General features: G+C 43.1%; 1 protein-coding gene across 2 annotated transcripts; it reads right to left on the reverse strand.

Moving 5' to 3' along the window:
• Nucleotides 1-2,293: 2,293 nt before the first annotated feature.
• Eef1e1 (eukaryotic translation elongation factor 1 epsilon 1) lies at nt 2,294-16,406 on the reverse strand. Of its 2 annotated transcripts, none has more exons than XM_055595119.1 (4): nt 16,299-16,406; nt 13,067-13,267; nt 12,031-12,126; nt 2,294-3,881 (listed from the first exon to the last, which is right to left on the reverse strand). In XM_055595119.1, the coding sequence occupies exons 1-4, from the start codon at nt 16,383-16,385 to the stop codon at nt 3,840-3,842; spliced, it is 426 nt and encodes a 141-aa protein (XP_055451094.1). In that variant the 5' UTR covers nt 16,386-16,406; the 3' UTR covers nt 2,294-3,839. The 2 variants fall into 2 exon arrangements, with proteins under 2 accessions (XP_055451094.1, XP_055451093.1); XM_055595118.1 differs by lacking the exon at nt 2,294-3,881 and adding an exon at nt 3,910-4,535.
• Between the last annotated feature and the right edge of the window lie 1,412 nt (nt 16,407-17,818).

Genomic DNA, 17,818 nt, shown 5'->3' on the forward strand with positions numbered 1-17,818 from the left:
TTCGTAATCTGGGGGCTGGAAGTTTCTCATCTTGGTCAAAGCAAGCCTGGGGCCTTATTATTTAAAGCTATGCCTTGTCAAATTAGTTGTATGGCTACTGTAGCTCAAACTTAATGTGGACAGACAGGCCTGCCAGGCACAGATTTCTCAAGCAGATGATGTGAGGGAGAATAAATTTTATCCATGGCGAGACTGCAAGGACAGATGACACTCAGCAGGAACGGCAGGCCAAATCTGCACGATCCATAATATAACCGGCAAGCCCTAGGGACCTGGCCTTGTGGAAGTGGAAGCGACAGCACGAAGGAGCTATCAAATGAACTCATTGAGCTGGAAAAGGTTTAGGGCTTCTATCCCTCACAAGGGAACAAACACCTTAAAAATAAAAATGTTCCTAAAGGAAGTACAGTCACAGAAGTAGAGCCCCTTGAGACATGACAGCAAAAAACGGCCAACCCCATAGATTCTCCTGACTTCCCATCGGCCTTCTTTTGGCCTCCCTCTCCTCAGTGAAAGATGAGCTTTGCTAAATTATGGAATGGTAGGAATTAGTTTTATTCACCAGCGGCATTGGGAATAGAGCCTGCAGGAATCTGGGCTCCACAGCAAGTAATCGTTACTGCAAGGAACACATTCTCCATCTCATCTGCGAAACGCTGTGTGTAACCCTAGAGCTGGGCATTATGGTGTTATCAATCCACCCAAGACACGGTACAGGGGGATGTGGGGGCCCCCGTGTCTCTAAGACTCTGCCCAGCAAGAGATATATGACAATAACTTTTCTCCCCATTGCTTTCGCAATAAAATCCACCCAGAGCTCCAGGAAGGGTTAGGAATGTAATTCAGCTTCCATAAATCAAGACAAAAATTAAGATGGCCAGATATGTTGCAGTCTGTTCAGGTGTATAGAGAATTTGGAATTTAGTGCCCTGGTAATGGGTAGTAGCAGATTATCTAATTATGGAAAGAAAGAAGAAACGCTGCTTTCGGGGGGGAGGTAAATGCTTTAATCCATTCACTCACATCTTCACCAAAGCTAGATTAATACTAAAGTTCATGTAACATTTGTCTTTTTTTTTTGAAGTCAAATGTTAAGGAAAAAATATAACTGAATAGGCTACAGTTCAGTGATTCAGTTTTGCACGTTATCTTTTGGAGTGATGTGTGTAGCTGATTACAGAGCAGTTCTGTACTTTCCTAATTGTAGATCTGTTTAAATTTTTATAATTCTATCTTGAAGCTATTGTAGATAGACTTTAAGCAAGGATCTCATAAATTTACTTTTAAGGGGCAATGAGCATGCTGTGCTGGCAGTGGGTGATCCTTTCCATTCATTCTGCTGTTACCTTGCCTTCGACGCTGTTTGGTGCTTGTTTCTGACTCTAACTACAGGTATAAAGAGGTGAAAACAGACAGTAAACAAATGAAAATTCCATATAAAGCAGTCCTACTTTATGAACGATTTTACCTTCTCTGGTTTCAGTTGCCAACTACCAAGTGTAGTCCAAAACTATCACGTTACATTGTGACTAGTTCAGAGCACCGGGATGAAATTCTGCCCTAAACCCAATTACCTTCGTCCAGTGTATCCACACTGTATACTCTACCCACCCATTAGTCACTCAGTCATCCTGGTTGCCAGATTAATTTATGGCAGAAATGTATTATTGTAATTGTTCAATCATTTGTCTTTTACCTTATCTAATTTATAATTTTCACCAAACACATGAATATATAGGAATATATAGTATATATATGAATTTGGTAATATCTGTAGCTTCAGTTATGAGCTGTGCTTCATTCCCATTATCTGCCTGCAGATAGATGGTAGGGGACATTGCATGTCAAACCCTTACTGAAATCCATTAACTGGATGAGGTATTTAGCAGGGAAGTCAGCTCATAATAAATGAATTTCACGTAACTGTGTCTATGAACAAATGGTCTTTTTTGGTATTGCTTCCTTCTTTTAAACTAGTATTTAGTCTAATGAACGGATAAATCAGGGACTCCTGACAGAAGAACAATGCAGTTCTTGATCTGATTCAGAAGACTGAACGTGGAATAGAGACAGGAATAGAGAACGTGGAATAGAGACTCATCAGGACAGGAGCATCTGTGAACAATACGGTGGATAGGCTGTCACCAACCTGGAAAGGTCATACAGTCCTCATTTATTCCATTATGGTCTGAGGTGTTGTTTATGACAGAGTCTGCCCTCCTTGCTTTGGAAGCTAGCATGAGTTAACATGAAGTTCCCAGGACGGGGCCCAGAACACAGTAGACAGTAACAGTCAATACTTAGTATTTTATTTCCAGAGAATGGTGGGGTCAGGCAGCCCCCAAAAAGAATGCTTTGTGTGCCCTGCCTCAGGGCCTGTTCACAGGTAAGACAGGCTGTAGATTCTCTGAGGGCAAGAATGTATTGTATGGTATGCCCAAGTCTTGAAGCCTATCAATGGCAAGAGCTGAACACACACTTGGGGCAATCACTGAATGGTCAGTCAAGCAGGTTTTGGGGCATTATAGAGAGAAATGGTGGGAAGGAGGCATTTACTTTTCGAAAAGGAACAGCATACATTTGAGTGGCCACATTTTGGGTGCATCTCACAGACACGGCAGAAGCAAGTTATAGACAATAGTATGGTCTCTCGCTCAGCATCTTGAAGGAAGCAAGGACCGACTGTAATGCCATTCACTGTGTGAATGTTTTCCCCCCCCACATTTATATGATGTGCTGCTGCTTTTTGTCTTCTCTCAGATGGATTCACACACTGAGTAGCCTGGCATCTTAGGTATGGTGGGTGGGAAGAGGCTGGCTGTAGTTTTTATGATTATCATTGGTAGTGAGGCAAGATTAGTGCTCTTTACCTCTGCTTCAAGAGACGGATTTCACCAGATGCATTGACTTAGCCAGCGTCACATCACTGACAGAGGCTGAGAGCAGTCTGTCCAATTCTCATTTATTAAGCTACTTTACTGAGCTATATAATGGGTGTGTACCCATTTCATTTGGTCTTTAAAATTTTAAATACATTTATTTTACCGAACACTTACACTTTGGAACCAAGGTGTCTCCCAAAGTGCAAGGGCTGAAAACTTGGTTTCTATTGTAGTAATGTTTAGAAGTGGGGCTTTTGGTGGGAGGTGGTGACACACACCTGTAATCTCAGCACTCAGGAGACAGAGGCAGGCAGATCTCTGAGTGTGGGGTCGGCCTGGTTTACAAAGTGAGTTCAGGACGGCCTGGGCTGTTATACAGGGAAACCCTGTCTTGAAAGACCAAAAACAAAGTGGGGATTTTGCTTTGCTTAAAATCATATGCTTAATGATAAAAACAGGACTCAGAGCGCTCAATATTCACAAATTTTTAGCTCTTTCCCTGGAACTTTGAATCATACCACCTAAAATTCTCTCCCTTCTGTCTCTCCTGGCAATGGGGACCGAACACAGGACCTTGTGCATGCTGGGCATGTACTCCATTATTGATTTACACTCCAGCTCTTCAATGTTTTAGTCTCCCTGTACAGTCTAGGCTGGCCTTAGGTCTGTGGCTCTTTCTCACTTAGCCACACAAACATGAAAGGCCATGCTATGCCTGGCTCCACTTCTCTTAATTGGAAAGACAAGCTCTTTAACTGTCAATGACCTATTATACCAGTGAGAGCTACAGCATGAACGGAGCCCTGGCTAACAGCGTCTCTGCTATGCTCAGTGCTGTGATGCAGACTGAGGGCTTGCGGGCTCTCGCTGAAACAATGAGATGGCGAAGTCCAGTTTAGTCACTCCATCTTTCAATATGCCTAACAAGAGAAAGTCTTTAGCTTTAGAGGAATGCATTTAATTCCCTCCAGCAGTTAGCTTCACCTCAGTAAACAGTGCCTACAGGAAAGAAACAGACAAACAAAAGTTGATTTTTAAAACCACATTTACTAGCGCACATAAATATTTTGAGAACAAATATATCCATCTTCCCTTTCTGAATCCTCAGCATAATTTACCATGTTTTAACAAACTACTATAAATATCTAAGAGGAAAATGAATCTTAAAAACATGAAAGAGGTAAATAGACAGATGGGAACCACTGACAGAGTGACTTTTTAAAAGATTGAGCCACTGATTTGCAACTTTTATTAAAGTCAATTTCACCTAAAAAACCGAGATAATTTGTAATCTGACTGTGATTTTTTGGGCTAACAGTTGAATTTTTACATTAAAAAATTGCAAAGCTTCAACCGAGGGACAAATGAAACACTCAGACTCGGGCTTACACTTTAAAAATTCCACCAACATTAGCAAAGAAACAATGACGTCATATTAATTCACATTAGTACCATGGTCCAAAATATGCTTTCTATCACACTTCTAATCTGGCTGCTGCACAGCAGGGGCTTCTAGCGGGAGTTAGCATACAGTCTGTTCTTGATGAAGACAACAGTAGACAGATGCTGCCTGATGTCTGGGTAGTGCTGAATGTGACAAAACCAGCGAGACACATTAAGGTATTTCTCCTTTTCTTGAACTGTCAGGTCAACCTAGGTAGAGATCAAAAACACAGCATATACTATTCACCGTATATAAGCAGAGCTGTCAACACTGGGAGGTGACTGACAGAAACTGAAAAACACCTAATTACCCAGTCTTCAAAGCCAACGTATTTACACAGAAGTGAAAGCTGCAGACAGTTGTGACAGCAATACATTTGTTGACTATTTTAAGGTTCAGTTCAAAACCAGATGTACTTTCTAGGAAAATAGCAAGCTTTCCATACATATAAACATTGACATTATTATCAGATAGCATTATAGGTGGTTGTGAGCCACCATGTAGTTGCTGGGAATTGAACTCAGGACCTTTGGAAGAACAGGAAATACTCTTAACTGCTGAGCTATCTGTCCAGCTGCAACCTGGTTAGTTTTAAGCGCTTATAGTTTAATACTATAGGTGGAGTTTGATTTTTCTCTAAGACAAATTTCGGAATTAGGTTGTTCAGTAAAACAGAAGCAACACGGAAGAACTGGAAGCATTACCCCGGTGTGGGTAGGATAGCCCCTTCCCTTCTGCTTAATTCAACATTTACTGAAAGGACATGTGAGCCTCTATCTCACGAAGAAAACAAAAATACAAACAGCCTGGGCCCCACCAGTCTACACCCAATCAGAGGCCTGCAGGCCTTTTAGCCATATGATGTCCTGAGGCTGTGTGCAGGTGTGCCAAGTCACAGGCCCTAGCAGAGTGAAGGACAAACTAGTGTGCAGTAACTTACAAAACACAAAGCAATGTTAACAATGACAGAGTAAACTGCCTCTTGCTTGACATTTTGTCAGCTCAGTTTACTTGAATCATCCAGTCTCACTGCTGTCACACGTGAGCTGCACACACGGAACAAATCCTAACACCGCACTGAGCACTGACCCTGTTTCAAGAGGAGTGGGTCTGTGACTAGTTATCACAAAGACCTCGCCATCACTGTTGGTCTCCATTAAAGGAAGAAGTCATCACATCCCTAAGCATTAGTCAAGACGACTGAGCAAGAAATCATTTTTAGTGTAAAGACTAATTTTTATTACAAGAGTTCATGTTTTCACACATTCCTGATTTTTAGGTTGGAAATAAAGGAACATGAGATACATTTACACAGCAGAGAATGAAGTACTCACTTGTGGGATTTAGTTTGTAATCACTAAATACTTTGTAAATGGATTTTTTTTTCTGACTCTACCAATATATTATAAGTATCTCCAAAGACTTCAAGAGAAAATTGTGTTTTCGTTTGCACTTTTTTTGTTCTTTGGTTGGTGCTAAGGATTGAATATGGGGCCTTGACAGATGCCACTAAGACCCCTAAATGCAAGGTTTTAAGAAAGTTTAGGATAGGGATGAGGATGCAGCTCAGGGGCAAAACACACTCCTGTCTAGGTGGCCTTAAGGTTCCCTCCCAATACTGACTGCAAAACAAAAGAATAAATAGTAACCTGAGAATTTTAGGGCGATTTCATTACAACAAACCTCTACTTAGCCATTTCATGGGACATTATTTTTCAGGATGAACTAAAATACACAGTAATACATTCATTCCCAAGCACTAAGGTCTTTGTCTTTAGTTTGTGCACTGAGATTTTTAAACCAGGTCAAAAGAAATATGTGTATTTCATATTTATATTGTGAAACATTATTTGTTGCTATCAGGCCTATTATTTAAAACAATAGCTGATGACATAAACCAAAATAAATATTCTCCAATATACAAACTTCACAGCTGGAGTCTCTAAGAACTACAGTCCAAACTCAGGATGAAGTAATTTTTATTCTAATAGCTTCTAAATCTTCTAATCGTCTCTTTTTTCTTTTCCTTTCTTTATTTTGTTTTTGCTTTTTTGAGAAAGGGTTTTTCTGTGTAGACCAGACTGGCCTCTGCCTCCCTGAATGCTGGGATTACAAGGCATGTGCCACCATGCCTGGCTTAATCTCCTGATATTTTCAAATTTAACCCAACAAATTTTGGATAGATGATCTATTGCATAGTATTCTCAGTTGTACTCTCACTTGAGAGTAAGCTAACTTACTCTCCTGTTAGAAACACACAGGCGTCCTGAATGGGTCAGAGCATCACTTTAGTGCCTTTCCTGTTGGTTAGGCCTTGGAATTTAAATCTCTGAGTCTGAGAAAATGACTGGCCTTAGCATATTACTCTGTTATTTATTTTTGGTAAACATTTTGCACATAAAATTGTCAACAAACTAAGGAAGAGATTTTTCTCTTTACCAAAGTCACTATTTTAAAAAATGGTTCTGAGGTGATCCTTGGGCTATTTCATTTGTATAACACTGGCTTTCCAACATTTCCTCCTAGTAATTATATTTTATTTTATTTTTCCGAGGAGGAACACAGTGCAAATGCTGCTTCCTGCTTCCACTGGTCTAGATACCAGTGACTCTGGTGGTGCCAGCTCTTTCTCCTACTTACTCATTTTTGTTTATATTGGAACTCGGTGATTACTTTGAACCTTAAAGCCAAACAGATAACATTCTGATGTGCTTATTTTCCACAAAGATATGTAGGAAACACTGAAGTCCGCTCCCTGCAGCCTGGTGTTACTGCTGGCTTTACCCTTTCACTGGCCCCAGGCTGTTCCCGGACAGTCGAGATGGTAAGGACTGTCTCACAGCCATTTCTTTCCCTTTCCTTCTCAAAGAATCCATATTCCACTGGTGCTCCAGGCTCAGCACAAATGCATTTCAGCTCAGAACAATCTTACACGCCAGCCACAGCATTCACAAAGGATTCTAACAATCTCAAGGTATCTGCTCATAAGGGACCATTTCTCAGGGGAATCACTGAAGAAAGCAATCGGTCACTAGTGCTGGAACACAGTAATGGGAACTATTGAAAAAGTGCACTATAACATGCCAAGAAGGGTTAAGTCAGACCCGACCTCAGAACTTCTCAACCATACATGTAACTCTGGGCTTCCAATAGGAACAATCTAAGAGGTGATTTGATGACCCAAAGGTTCCTCGACCATTGAAGGCTTTGTTTCATACACTGTGCTGATTACAGAGTAAGGATTTAACAACATAAGAGAGTAAGTTAAGGAATGAGGGCTTGGGTAAGCAGTGATATACTGCTAAAGTAACCAGAGCCTGAGAAGCTGATACATACAAGCAGGCGGCAAGGAAGACTTAGCATTTCTCAGTACGCATACTCATAGCCAGCAGTCTCCTTTCTCACACTGTGTGCACTCAGAGCCAAGTAACATATCACCTAACACCAGGGTGCAACCCTATTACCTCAAGGGTTCAGTTTGAGGCCTATTCCTTAAGAAGGGTTTTCTGCCTGTGAATACCTTGCCTGCCCCTCAGCTGGGAGCGGACACACACCTTGACTTGTATAAACAGTCAGAGATTTAGTAATAATTCTATTCAATGTTGCTTTGAAAATAATAACCATAGTTGGGTGATGGTGTGTATGCCTTTAATTCCAGCATCTAGAAGGCAGAGGCAGGTAGATCTTTGAGTTCTAGGCCAGCCTGGCCTACAAAGTAAGTTCCAAGATAGTCAGGACTACTCAGAGAAACCCTTTCTCGAAAAATAAAATAAATAAATAAAATAAAATGAAAATGATAACCATAATATTTTTAATCACAACACGGTCACAAGTACAAGAAACACATATTCCAGAATAGAAAATGTAAGTAGATACAGATGGGTAAAAAGACTAAGATAGGCCCAATTTCAAAATTCAGAACGGAGGGAAACAGATTAAGTCTCCTGAAAGCCAAAAGCTTTCCAAGATGCCTGACTCATACTCAAGTGACTGTGCACATTACAGAAATGTGACAGTGCTCGATGCTCTGGTAGAGTGACCTTGCCTGTCTAGGATCTGCATGAGCCAGCAGAGGAAAAGGTTTAAGTCCCATACAGTTTACTATCATCTTTGTTTTGAATTACATGGGAGAAATCTTCCCTAAGTATGGCGTCATGCTATAGGAAGCCAGACCCTAGAGCCCTGCAGACAATCACAAGCTTGCTTACAGTTGCCTCACATTTCTCCCAGTTTAAGCTTTCAATATTAAATAACACCAAAACACATGCCATGGTTAAATGTGGGAAGTGACCACCTCGCACCTGGACAAAGCAGCTGCATTGCAGCTGCAGCCTTGCTTAGGTCAGGTCAGGGGGTCCCCCAAGCTGAAACACTGAATGTTTGCCACCAGGAGATGCTTAGCTACTGTAGTAGCAAATCCTCTTTACCTTGGAGGCTTTTTTCATTTTGAAATGAGGTAAGTTGTGCCATGTCATTATTCTAAGTTCAAAAAGCTACTAAGACATATTGAACCTAGAATGGAATAGAAAGAGGCTGCTGTGATTGATGTTTCAGCTCCAATGAAACTTTCCTCATGTATAAATACGTTACTCTAAATATACTGAAGAACACAACCAAAAGCTTCATTTACTGTAGATGCACAACCTAAAACAGGAACACAAAATGGGCACAGAATATTGAAAACTGCTACTCTCACAAGCTTGCTCCCGGATAAGCCACTATGCCAAGAGCCAGGAGGGGACAAACAAATAAGACACCCACTTCACCATTTCCTGGCTTTGCATAGATAAACCATATTCCTTCCAAGATCAGGGGCCATTCACCCACAACATTTCACTGTGCTAACAGATGGATGAAAAGCGTCCTTTTGCAGCTAAACATGCTGCTTTTTGATGAGAAACTCTAAGGCCATTCTACATGTTAGAAACATTTATACCCAATGTAGGAACTTTATAAAACAATGACAAGTTCCTTTGGCTAGTCAAGAAAAAACATATTCTGTACACATCTGTCATGAGTCTTTTTTCCTGCATCAAAAAAACCCTTTAAACAACCAAACTATATTCTGAACAGAAATACTCAGTACCTGGTTCTGTTTTCTCTAATTTGCTACTTTTATGTAAAACAACTTATCTCTTCCATGAGATCAGTAGCTCCTTGAAAATAAAGGTTTATGCTCATTTTATGGCCCTCTCAAATATAGACTAGTGGGCACGTACAGGAGGCTCTTGGTAAATCTAAGTGTATAACAGGGAGACCTGTGCTAAGCTAATCAACTAGGCCACTACAATGTTACATTTATTTGGTGTTATGGAAGACTGACTGTTCCCACTTGGGGAAAAAAAGCCTCCTTTGTCCTGTCTCTCACTGTGTAGTTCTGGCTAACCTTGAACTTGTGGCACCCCTCATGGCTCAAGCCTTCCAAATGCTGGAGTTATGTGTGTATGCCACCTTACCCTGCCTGGGGAGTAACTGTTAATAAAACCAAGTAAATTCAAACTGAGGGGTATGGTGTAAGTGGTGGACTAGCTATATAACAATTCAATAGTTTCTGCAGCAGGCTGGAGCTATCTAATACAGAATAAGTGCTAGAATGTGTACATGTTACACTGTAGTGGCGAGGCGAAGACACGTGAGGTCTGTGCATGCTCAGTGTTGATGACATTTTTTTCAGTATTTCTGCTCCGTGGTTGGCTCGTATGGTAATGTGGAATCCACTACTTCAGAGGGCAGAATCTAACTGCATCACTTCTTACTGTGGTTTCTAAAGGCTTCTCTATACACTACGACACTTAGGAGAGACCTGCCTTTGTCCTTACAAATATACCTACACGTGCATAAATGTATCCTATTTCTTGAACAGTATATAATAATGTTCAAAACATATATTTGGTGTTATGGAAGTCTGACTATATATGGTATGGCAGGAATCATGCGAGACAGATAAATGTCTACATCTATGACTGAAGCAGTTTGTGACAAGAGATTTTCAAACAGCAACTACAGTACAAGCAAAATAAACTCAAGCTGAAGGAAGTCCTGCACAGGTCAAACAGAAACAAAAAGGAGCATTTCAGTATGCTTCAGGAGTCTGAGACAGCCCTAAGCAAGAAGTCAGAGCTGGAGCGAAGACTGTATGAAGAAATAGAACAAGCTGAGAGGAAGGAGCCGCGAGGATCCGAATGCAATAGACAAGATCAATGCAAAGACACGAGCAGGAAAGGCCCAGAAGCCAGCAGGCTTTGGGGTGTTACAGCTTAGGCAGGGAGACAGCGACAAAGCCAGCAAGGGCGCAGGAGTGCTCCCCGGCTGCTGAACTGTACTTGCTGGGATTACAGAGCTGCTCACTTATTGACAGAGAAAAAGCTTGATCTTACGGAAGACTGGCATAGTGGCCACTAAGCTCATCTCATACAGACGCCTTATGTTTATTTCTTTTTATCGACTAGAGAAACTGAAACTGACTGATGATCAGGCAAAATTCACCCAGGATCTGAGGAAGGAAGGGATAGGAGTGAGAGGACCCAGCAAGTGGAAACCCCAGACCCTGAATGGGTGCATGAAGCAGAGAATATAGAAAAATGTTATGAGGTCTTTTCCCACAATGGAAGAAGGGTGCTGCTGGTGCAGGGAGTTGAGAGGTTCTTTAAGGCAGAGAAAAAGATCTAAGAAGGCAAGAACTGAAAACAAACTGCCCAGGTTCAGGACTGTTATATGATACTTGACTGACCTCACCGTGTCTCAGTTATTGGTACCTACCTCACAGGAATATTGCCAGGAGTAATGAGCTGACACTTAGACAGAATAAAGGATAGTGGGAAGAAAACAGGGAGTGTCTAACTGTAAATACATTTTGGACTACTGACGGAAAATGTAGAGACTATCCAAGTACTTAGAGAAGAAACATGAAGGAATGAGAGTTTGGGAGATGCCTCAGAAAGGGCCGGCAGGGAAGGGGAGCTGAGGTGAGAGGCTGGGGAAAATTCCCTCTGAGACTAGAAATGGGAGAGGAGGTGGGTGAGGATTTTTAAGTAGGTGGGCTGAAGGTGAAAGAATTCAATCAATGAGGAGGGGGCTGTGAAGGAGGATGGTTCTATGGCAATAAAGTCAGAGGGGTAGGGATCTAGAGATACTTGGGAGGAAGGAGGCTGACCACTCTGCAAAGCCTAGGGCTAGCAATCTCTACTTAGGTAATTTCAAAAACAGAGCTCTCTCTGTACACGAAATGAAGATATTTAACATGGTGGTAAGTACACGGCATAGCAAGGAAGCTCAAGCTGGCAGTAAGATGCGGCTGAAGTCAAGCAGGATGGGTGACACTTGATGACAAGGAAAGTATTTAAGCAAATTAGTCATCAAATTAGGTTATGATTAGCAACCAAGACACCTGACTCAAGAGCCTGGGTAGGAAGGTGCACAGAAGATGGGGTGCTGGAGGGGATGATGACAGAGTCGGAGGCAAAAAGCTGTGGAGGAAGGCAGAAGCAAGAGCTCAAAACACAGCAGTCAAGAGTAGGAGAGAGAGAGAGCAACTTGGCAAATAGTCTGTGTGGCAAGTTTTGCCTACAGTGTCTTGTTTTAAAATAACTTTCATTTTGTTAACTTGATATGTTGAAATGTAGACATGATTAAAATTCACTACATTAAAAAAAAGTGATTCTGAGTATTACAGAAAAAAAGGTCTAATTCCACATAAATACTCACTATAAAGCGATGAAGCCCGTAGTATAGTAGGATGTCCGCCAGCGTAATGCTATGTCCTGCCAGGTAGACTTTATCTTCAAGATAGGAATTAAGATCCTAGGGGAAAAAGTGTTTATATTTAAGAACAGTGACAGGCAGCTGCTGTGGCATATGACGTAAAACATATAGAAGGCTACTCAAAACGAAAGCACTGAGACTTCATTTCATAAACATAAGTGATCCCAAACTTGGGAGGGTGAGGCAGGAGGACTGGGGGAGAGATGCACTGAGGAGACCCTTTTGGAAGCAAACAAAAAATTGACAATAACGAAGATGCGTTCAAAAATCACCAATTAGATGCCAATCCTCTAAAAGCAGCAAAAGAAAACAAAATGCTAACAGAAGCATCATTCTAGGCACCATCTCTGGCCATGTCAGAGTTAGTGTTTTCTTACCCTGTATAAACCATGCTCACTCTGGCTGGGGAGATGGCTCAGCAGGGAAGTGCCTGCACATAGGCATGAGGACCTGAGGTGAGATCCCCAGTATCCACACAAAAGCTGGGCACAGTGCTATATGCCATAAAACCCTAACCCTGAGGAGGCAGACACAGGTGGATTCCTGGATTGTGTATACATATAAGTATACACACATACATACTTATACACACACACATACCTATAAATACATATAAAATGTTAAACACTTTGCTACACATACATCTATCTAAATGCTTTAATAGAGATAACACACACAACACAAAAACCTGGAAGGCTGAGCTTACAGAATTAAGCATGTTCAGTTTCAAGCCAATCTCCAGAGCTTTTCCATCTTGGAAAAGTAAAGTGCCATCATTAAATGGCTCCTCATCTCCCTTCCCTCCAGGCGCTGGTAACCAGTGACCGCCTAGGTCTCTATGTATGCAGGTGCCTCATGTACATGGAGCAGAGTATGCGGAGTTCTAAGTTCTAGGACTCAGTGTGAAGGGGAATGAGCAGCCTGAGGGGAAGGACCTGTCTCCGGCTCCCGCAGTACAGCCTACAGACAGCCAGGGTACCTTCAGCAGCGTGTGGGTCTCTTCTTTACTGGAGTGTCCGTCTACTCGAGTGACCCTGAACTCTAGCCACTGCTGAACTACTGCCTTTTCTTCTGCAGTGCTCCCCAGCAAGTGTTCCTTCTTGGCTTGCTTGACTAGATGGGTCGCAATGGTACTCAATCCCATTAGACTTGGACCATTGTTTGTTTGTAGAACTGGAATCTTAAAAAGAAAAAGAAATGCTTCAGGAAAATATTAAAAACAGAGACCATCATGACTCTACACTGGATGTGAGCACTAAAATCCTCAATTTGTGGAAATACTCTTATGAAACTGAATTATATATGAATGAAAGTTAGGACAACAGCAGCTATTGGGTTTATAATGTAATAGTATGCTGGGTGACGTGACTGGCATTAACAGTACAAAAGCTGGCTAAATGTTACCAAAGTAATTCAGAACCACAAGTATATAACATCCAAAGACAGAAACCACAATACTTTATTAGTTTCCTTCAAGATCCCCCACACTTGGCCACACGCCAAGTGGTCCACGCCTGTAATCCCAGCAAATTGGGAGGTAAAGGATTATTTATAGTTTCAGGCTAGCCTGGGCTACGCAGGGAGTACCTGTCTCAAAAACAAAAAACAAGACAACAACAGATTATCCTTAACCACAAACCAAATGATACCTGTGCAGCCAAATTAGTTTATACAGGATTATCACGTCTAAATACTGGTTTAGTAAAATAAGTTTATATATTGTTTTTGTGGCGTTGGGGAGGGCCTTGCACTGAGCCACACCCCTCGCCCCATAAAGGTTTACTTGTTACTTAAGCGGAGTCTACAGAGAGACTTCCGGGAGACCATCTGTAGCAGTGGCCTAGCAATCTTGTATCTTGAGCAATCTTCTTAAAGCATCTCTAAAACCACAACGGCCTGAGAGACCTCTCCCAGCAATCAGATGTTTCAGTCAGAGACTCATCACCTCTTCCTGCAGGCAGACTTACTCAGGTCACTCAAAACTACACGGACTGATACTGTGGGAAATGTAACCCTAATTGGTAAATGGACCAATTAGACATGCTCTGAGAATGCTCACAGAGGTCACCTACCACCAACTCTGGAATCCTTACATAAGACAAAGGAAACAGATTTCTTTTCCCCTTTACAGCCGACAAATTCCACAAGACTGAGGACTACTGTCTTTTTTTTTTTTTTTTTTAACTTAAATTTTTAATTTTATGTGAATGGGTGTTTTGCCTGCATGTATGCCTGTGCACCACATGCGTGCCTTAGAGACCAGAAGATGCCCTTAGATCCTCGGGAAAGCTGAAAACCACACTCCGCGAAAGTATTAAATAAGACTAGGCATGCCTTTAATTCCAGCACACCCAAAGGCAGAGGCAAGTGGATCGACTTGTGTTCCAGGAAAACAGAACAAAGCCCCAAACCATCAAGGAACCAAACAACCAAATGTGGGGGCTGAAGAGATGGCTTGGAGGACAAGAGCACTAGCTGCTCTTCCAGAGGACCTGGATCCAATTCCCATTACCCACACATTTACATATATGACTCTGAAATGGCAGATTTCACAGGGCTTCAATAAGCCATTCTTTTTCCTCCATATGACCTAATATACTCTTAATAAAGATTTAATGGACAGAAAAAAAAATTTCACATCAATTTTGGGGTTCCACAGTCTTCAAAGTTATCAAATTTTAGCGGAATGGGGCAGGGTCTCATGCTGTAGCCCAGGCTAGCCTAGAACTCTTGGTGACCTTCCTATCTCAGATTCCCAAGTTCAGATGTGAGCCACTTTTAGTGGATGACTAGGTGACTTTCTCATGTAATGATGTACCGTAATTCAATGTATCCCCTGCCTACGGCTGGGTCCTTGGACTGTTTTCACTTTTTTGTAATTATCATTGGTAATTTTGCTGGTGTTATTGCTGTTAGCTTTCAACCAATGAAACATCCCAATTTCATCTCTATCCTTTTTCTGTATTCTCATAAACTTTCAACTGTGACTCACTGTAATTTTTTTTTGTTTTGTTTTGTTTTGTTTTTTGGTTTTCAACACAGCATTTGCCTGTGTAGCCTTGGCTGTCCTCCACCTCCCTAGCTAACCGTATGATGTTTAAATTAAGCAAGATCTTAAAACTGGACTCTGAACTCACACTTTGGTCTCAAACTGAATTTGGATTTACTCTCTATTGCACTACTTTGTTTTGTATAACTTGTTGAACCCAAACTTTCACAATAATCCATTGGTTTCCCCATCTTTTGAAGTCTAATCCCTTGAACACTGTCTCACTGAAGCTTAAATCCCATTTCCTCTGTACACTCCTCACTGTATTCCTCCCCTGGCGCTTGTTCTGTTGGGCTCTTAATGGCTGGTGATTGTGCTTCACACTAAATAAGCCTTGAAGGCAACATGCATGTCTTGGCAATGTTTTCCTAAGCCAAACAAGGATGTGGTGGCTGATGCAAAAGAAAACGGGATGAGGATGTTGAGCATCACTTCGGGAAAGGCCGGCCTTTGCTGCCTATCACAGGCAAGTCGCTTAACCTTTCCAGGCGTCACGTTAAGTTAAGGTCAACTTCACAATACCGCTACGGTTTGGACGAAAACTTAACCTGTACCGGAGGAATTAAACCACGAGGGTCCAAACAAGAACAAGCCATCTGGAACCACTCCCCCAAATGCACATTCGAAGTGGTTTCCCCACGGCCATTCCTCCTCTAGCACAGTCTCTGCCTGGCGTCGGGGATCCTTCCATCTCCCGAGGCGTTGCACAGCCCCGCGCCGGGAAACTTCCTCAACTCTCTGCACACCGCACACCCAAGCCGGTGTGTCCCTAGAACGATCAGGGCCCCATTCCGTGTTCTCTCCGCCAGGCGGCTTCCAGGAAGCGCTCTGCACTGTGCCTCGGGGCTGGCCAGGCGCCTGGAGGGCGAGTCCCCAGCCTCACAGCCGCCCCACGGCCGCGACGGCTCGTAGGGCGGTCGCTGAATGAAGGGTGCCGTCCCGGCCCACCGCCGCCCGCAGGGATCTCAACCCACGGCTCTGCCCACCAACCGGCTTTCTGCTCCCCGAGGGCGAGGATGACATCTGCCTGACGGTCTACACCGAGACACGCGGCCCGCCCCGCACGCACGTGGGCAGTAGCGTCCCCTCTCGCGTCCCGGCCGGATCGCGTAGGCTCCGGGCCACCCCGCCAGCCCTCCGCTTTCCTGCCGCCGCGCCTCACCTGCCGCTCGCCCTGGGCGCTGTACTTATTCCCCGGCCTCAGTCCCAGAGACTTCTCCAGCAGCCTCAGCTCCGCGGCCGCCGCCATCTTCCGGCCCAGCTCCTGGGGGCGGAGGGGCGGGGCGGAGCCCGAACTGCTAGCGCATTGGTTGAGGAGGAAGTCCGGCCCCCACAGATCTCTCCCACGATTGGCTGGGTGGACGGAAGAGCGCCTGAGCAAAGGGGCGGAGTCAGCGCCGGGCAGGGGGAGGTTCTAAGTAATGGGCGGGGCCTAGGTGTTCTGAGACAGGTCGATGGCATACAAGGGTCAAACATCTTCTCTAAGATAGTGAAAACCTTCCCCACAGAAAACGCTGAGTGCAGGTGGTTTCACAGAACAGCATATCAGAATGTTAAAGACTGAATCACTGCAATGCTTATGAAGCTATTGTAGAACATAGAAGACAATTTTACGTTTTGTTTTATAAATAGAAAACATCCATTTCCAAACCCGTTAAAGAGTTCTCAAAAAAAAAAAAATTATAGAACAGTCTCAGTTAAAAACATAAATAAGGGCCAGTGACCAAGCAAGGTGACTTGAGTTCTGTGATGCTTTATATAAAAATGGCCTCCATAGGCCAATAGGGACTGTCACTATGAGGAAGTATGGCCTTGTTGGAGAAAATGTGTCACTGGGGACGGGCTTTGAGGTTTCAGATGCTCAAGCGAGGCCCAGTGTCACTCTTTCTGCTTGCTGCATGCCAATCCAGATATTAGAACTCTTGGCTCCTTCTCCAGCACCATGTCTGCCTATGTGCTACCATGCTTTTCACCATGAGAATAATGGACTATAAACCTCTGAACCTGTAAACTAGTCGCAATTAAATGTTTTCCTTCATAAGAGTTGCTGCAGTCATGGTGTCTCTTTACAGCAATTGAGAGCCTAACGAAGACAAGTTCAGTTCTGATGTGGTGGTTTAGTAAGAATGGCACCCATAAGGCAAACAGAACAGTAACCAAGACCGAAATTGGTACCAGGGAGCAAGGTATTGCTATAACAGACTTGATTATGCTGTTTGTTGGAGGAATATGGATGACATTGGGCCTTTGGACTTGAAAAGTCATTGGATGCTTTAAATGGGACTTAATGGCCATCCGTAGGAGCCTGGAAGACAGTGCTGAGGGTGATTTAAATTGTGGGGGTGTTATGCCCAGTTAGTGAGACCCCCAAAGACCACCAGGAATCGACTCCACTGCAAAACACACGAGGATCTTTTCATTACAAGCTTGAGCCAGGGCACAAACTTCCTGTGGAAGCAAGAAAGGAATGCGGCCCGGCTGTCTAGGGGAACAAGGTTTTTGAAGGGAAAAAAAATGCAAGCAGGAATATCCAAGCCTTGGCATTACAGGACTGGGTAAGAGGGTCTTTAGGGAAGTTGATCTTTAAAATAACAGGTCTGTTTTAGGTGCCAAGGCCACAGTGGTCTGCCCTGGCCATCTGGGGGATATCTTATCATGAGCAGTGCCTAGAGTGTCCTGTTA

The sequence above is a fragment of the Psammomys obesus genome, unplaced genomic scaffold (genome assembly GCF_907164565.1).
Source record: "Psammomys obesus unplaced genomic scaffold, mPsaObe1.curated_primary_1811, whole genome shotgun sequence".
Lineage (NCBI taxonomy): Eukaryota > Metazoa > Chordata > Mammalia > Rodentia > Muridae > Psammomys > Psammomys obesus.